Source organism: Sylvia atricapilla, chromosome 16 (genome assembly GCF_009819655.1).
Source record: "Sylvia atricapilla isolate bSylAtr1 chromosome 16, bSylAtr1.pri, whole genome shotgun sequence".
NCBI classification, from domain to species: Eukaryota; Metazoa; Chordata; class Aves; order Passeriformes; family Sylviidae; genus Sylvia; species Sylvia atricapilla.
In genome coordinates, this window is record NC_089155.1 from 154,410 (window position 1) to 158,028 (window position 3,619).

General features: G+C 42.1%; 1 protein-coding gene across 1 annotated transcript; it reads left to right on the forward strand.

The window, feature by feature from the left end:
* The first annotated feature begins 308 nt into the window (after positions 1-308).
* GDF5 (growth differentiation factor 5) lies at positions 309-3,396 on the forward strand. Its single transcript, XM_066330467.1, has 2 exons — positions 309-942; positions 2,528-3,396. Exons 1-2 carry the CDS (start codon positions 309-311, stop codon positions 3,394-3,396), a joined length of 1,503 nt encoding a protein of 500 aa, XP_066186564.1.
* The last annotated feature ends 223 nt before the right edge of the window (positions 3,397-3,619 follow it).

Sequence of the window (3,619 nt, forward strand, 5' to 3'; positions counted from 1 at the left end):
TTAAACAAGACTCCTTCAAGTTTTCAGTCAGTTTTACAGAAGAAAACGAGGTGGTAAACTTTCTCTTTTCAAGAACAAGTTCTTTATAGCTGCTAACTGAAGTCAGGGGAGATCGTATCTGAGTACATGAGCATTTCCACTATGGGACTGGATACAAGTATTGAACAACGATATTTGAAATGTTTTAATCTCAAAAGAAAACAATTTTTGCTAACTTTGGTTTTTAATTTCTTTCATGTTTTCTTCTGCCAAACTGGAGGAACCTTTTCTGATTTTTTCTTTAGTGGCATTCAGAAGAAGACCAGAGGATGAAAATCCTGCATTTTCTCACTTTACTGCTTTGGCATTTGACTTGGCTGTCTCTGGATCTACTTCCTGGAGCGCTGAGTAATTCTGAAGCAGGCCAGGGTAATCCAGGATCTAAACTAGGTTTTTTGAAACCCGAAGGAAAGGAGAGGAATCACCCTGCACGGGCAGGTACACTGAGGACTGCAAGCCATGGATACAGTGCTGGGACCTCAAAGGCCAGGACTAAAAGCAGTGCTGTTCAGGCTGGAGCTCTGCTGGCCAAGAACGATGACTCAAAGAAGGTTCCCTCAAAAACAGCAGCCATGGAGGGCAAGGTAGGACATCTCCCCAGCAGACCTTCTGGAGTAAGGACAGTGACTCCAAAGGTTCAAAATTTTAGCAGCAAGGTGGCTTTGAAAAAAACTGGCACAAGCAGTACTGACACTGATTCTTTCAAAACCAAAAAGACTAAAGAGCCTGTAACCCAGAGGGAAGCTAAGGAAACTTTCCGACATCCCCCGATAACGCCACATGAATACATGCTCTCTTTGTACAGGACTCTCTCAGATGCAGAAAGAAAGGGTGTTAATGGAAGTGTAAAACTGGAGGCTGGACTTGCCAATACAATAACCAGCTTTATAGACAAAGGACAAGGTAAGAAAGGAGCTTGTGTTTGAGTGAGTGTGAACAGAGATGTCTGAGTGTGTTTATAAATACAGAGAGTTTTGGAAAATAATCCTACTTTAGTAAAGTCAAATAGCTCTTTTTAATGTAAATTAAATCACACAACTTTACTGCAGATTTTGTCCTCCTGCCTTATCTTGGAAAACTCATTTACAGGCAGAACTAGGTGGTTGTGTGGCAGCCAAAGAAAACATTTAGGAAATATTTTAGATGCATATTGTTGAAAATCAATCAGTCTTTGCATGCTTAGGTGTTTAAAAACCTTTTGCATTTTTGTTTATTTTCTTTCTAGCTAGCTGGAAACTGGCTCATGGAAACAGCTAACGTTAGATTGTAGTGTGCGTACATACTAATGTACGCACACTACATAATGTACCTAAAAACATATTATATGCTAAGAATAGAGCTATTCTGTGAAGAAAACCCACAAGTTTCAGTATGAAAGGGCCAGTCTGGTTTGTTCAAAGTAGAATTGTAAGGAACTACACTGCAGACCCAGGAGTCATTATCCTATGGGATGGATGTATCTGTACTAACTTAAAAGTTTCAGATACCATCAAGGACCCCACAGCTCAGCACAGGCTACCAAGGGTAATGACATCCAAGACTCCAGAACTTGCAGCTCAACATTCCCATTCCAAACACTTTTGGAAATTTGGGCTAGTGTCTAGTTTCACAGGAGAAATAATGTACCTCCCAACGAATGATATTCACCCCACCACCCTGCTCTGGGAGCCCCATGTTGCTTCCCGTGACATTTGTAAGGGTTTTGTCACGTTCTCAAGGAAGCAACACAGCTGGTGAAGGAATTGTGATGCAAGACTCACCAGGACTGGATTTGTTTGCCATCTCTTCACTAACAGCTTGGCTGCTGGGAAAGGGGGATACACTGCTCACGAGTGCTGCCTTCAGGTTCCCAGCTTGCCACTGGAAGGCACTGTTAATGTCATGTCACTGGAAGGCTGTCTCAGCTATATTCCTCACCAGCTGAAGCAAGCAAATGTAAAGTCAGGATGAAGTGAGAAATGTTTTTCTGCCCAGTTTGAAAAACTGTGAATCATGTGGGGTTTAGTTAATTAGGCAATTATCCTAGTGTCTGCCAGTTCCTAGGGATGCTGGTTTTAAAGGAGTAATTCACTATTGTATTGTCTAAAGGTAAATTTGCTCATGTTTGGAGCCAGCATAAGGCCTGGCCACCACTGAAGCTCTGTTTCAGTAAGTTAAGTAGGATATAAGTGGTGAATAGATCCTGTGGATGCTCAGCCCTGAAAAAGTATTATTTTTCAACTGGCTAATCACAATTTGAAGGTAGAAAATGCCCACTGGTGAAAGAAATGAGATTTCTACAAGGCAGACTCAGAAACTCATTTCTCTGGTGAGCCCCTGAGTTCTTCTGAGTCCCTGCATGGAGTTGATCCCTTAGACAAAAACTAGTCTTTCTGTTCAGTGGGCTTACTTCGAGGCTTATAAGCAAATTTGAGGATAACCATTAAGAAGTGAATAAGTTATATTGATCTGTGCTTGATATACAGTTATAAATCTGTGCTTTTTTTAGATGAGCGAGCACCAGCTGTAAGAAAACAAAAATATATTTTTGACATCAGTGCATTAGAAAAAGATGGTTTGCTGGGAGCAGAGCTTCGAATATTAAGAAAAAAACCTTCTGATACATGGAAGTCTCATTCTTCTGGAAAAACTTCCCAAGTAAAATTATTTAGTTGCTCTACAAACAGACAAGCCTCAACACTCTTGGACTCTCGGACTGTCAGTATCACTGATACACCCAAGTGGGAAGTGTTTGACATCTGGAAACTTTTCAGGAACTTTAAAAACTTGGTTAACTTGTGTTTTGAACTGGAAACTTTTGACAGAGGCAGAGCTGTTGATCTCAGGAGTGTGGGATTTAATAGAACAGGAAGACAAGTCAATGAAAAGGCTCTGTTCTTGGTATTTGGGAGGACAAAAAAAAGAGACTTATTCTTCAATGAAATCAAAGCTAGATCTGGCCAAGATGACAAAACCGTTTATGAGTACTTATTCAACCAGAGGCGGAAGAGAAGAGCTCCTCTAGCAACACGGCAAGGGAAGAGGCCCACCAAGAATCTGAAGGCGAGGTGTAGCAGAAAAGCCCTCCACGTGAATTTTAAGGATATGGGCTGGGATGACTGGATAATAGCCCCTCTGGAGTATGAGGCATATCACTGCGAAGGGCTCTGTGAATTCCCCCTCCGATCCCACCTGGAGCCCACCAACCATGCAGTTATCCAGACATTAATGAACTCGATGGACCCCGAATCCACCCCCCCGACTTGCTGTGTCCCAACCCGGCTGAGCCCCATCAGCATCCTTTTCATTGACTCTGCAAACAACGTGGTCTACAAGCAGTACGAGGACATGGTGGTGGAGTCGTGTGGTTGTAGGTAGCAGAACAGTTGCTCGCGTGAATATGTTATGAAAGGTAATGTGACACATTGGACATAACTTCTCCTCAAACAAGGTTAACTAGATTTCTTACCCCTAGGGTAACTATGTTTACAAGGATATAGCAATAAATCCAGTGTTTCTATATGTCTCTCCATGGACATATTTCAGTAGCATTTGGATGCTGTCACACAGCTGGATTTAAGGCCTTGTGCTGCTGGCAACA

Bases quoted from the DNA above. Each gene is read 5' to 3' on its own strand.
- GDF5 (XM_066330467.1), top strand. From the start codon at position 309: ATGAAAATCCTGCATTTTCTCACTTTACTGCTTTGGCATTTGACTTGG. The intron at 943-2,527 runs GTAAGAAAGGAG...TGCTTTTTTTAG, and splicing joins CTTTATAGACAAAGGACAAG to ATGAGCGAGCACCAGCTGTA.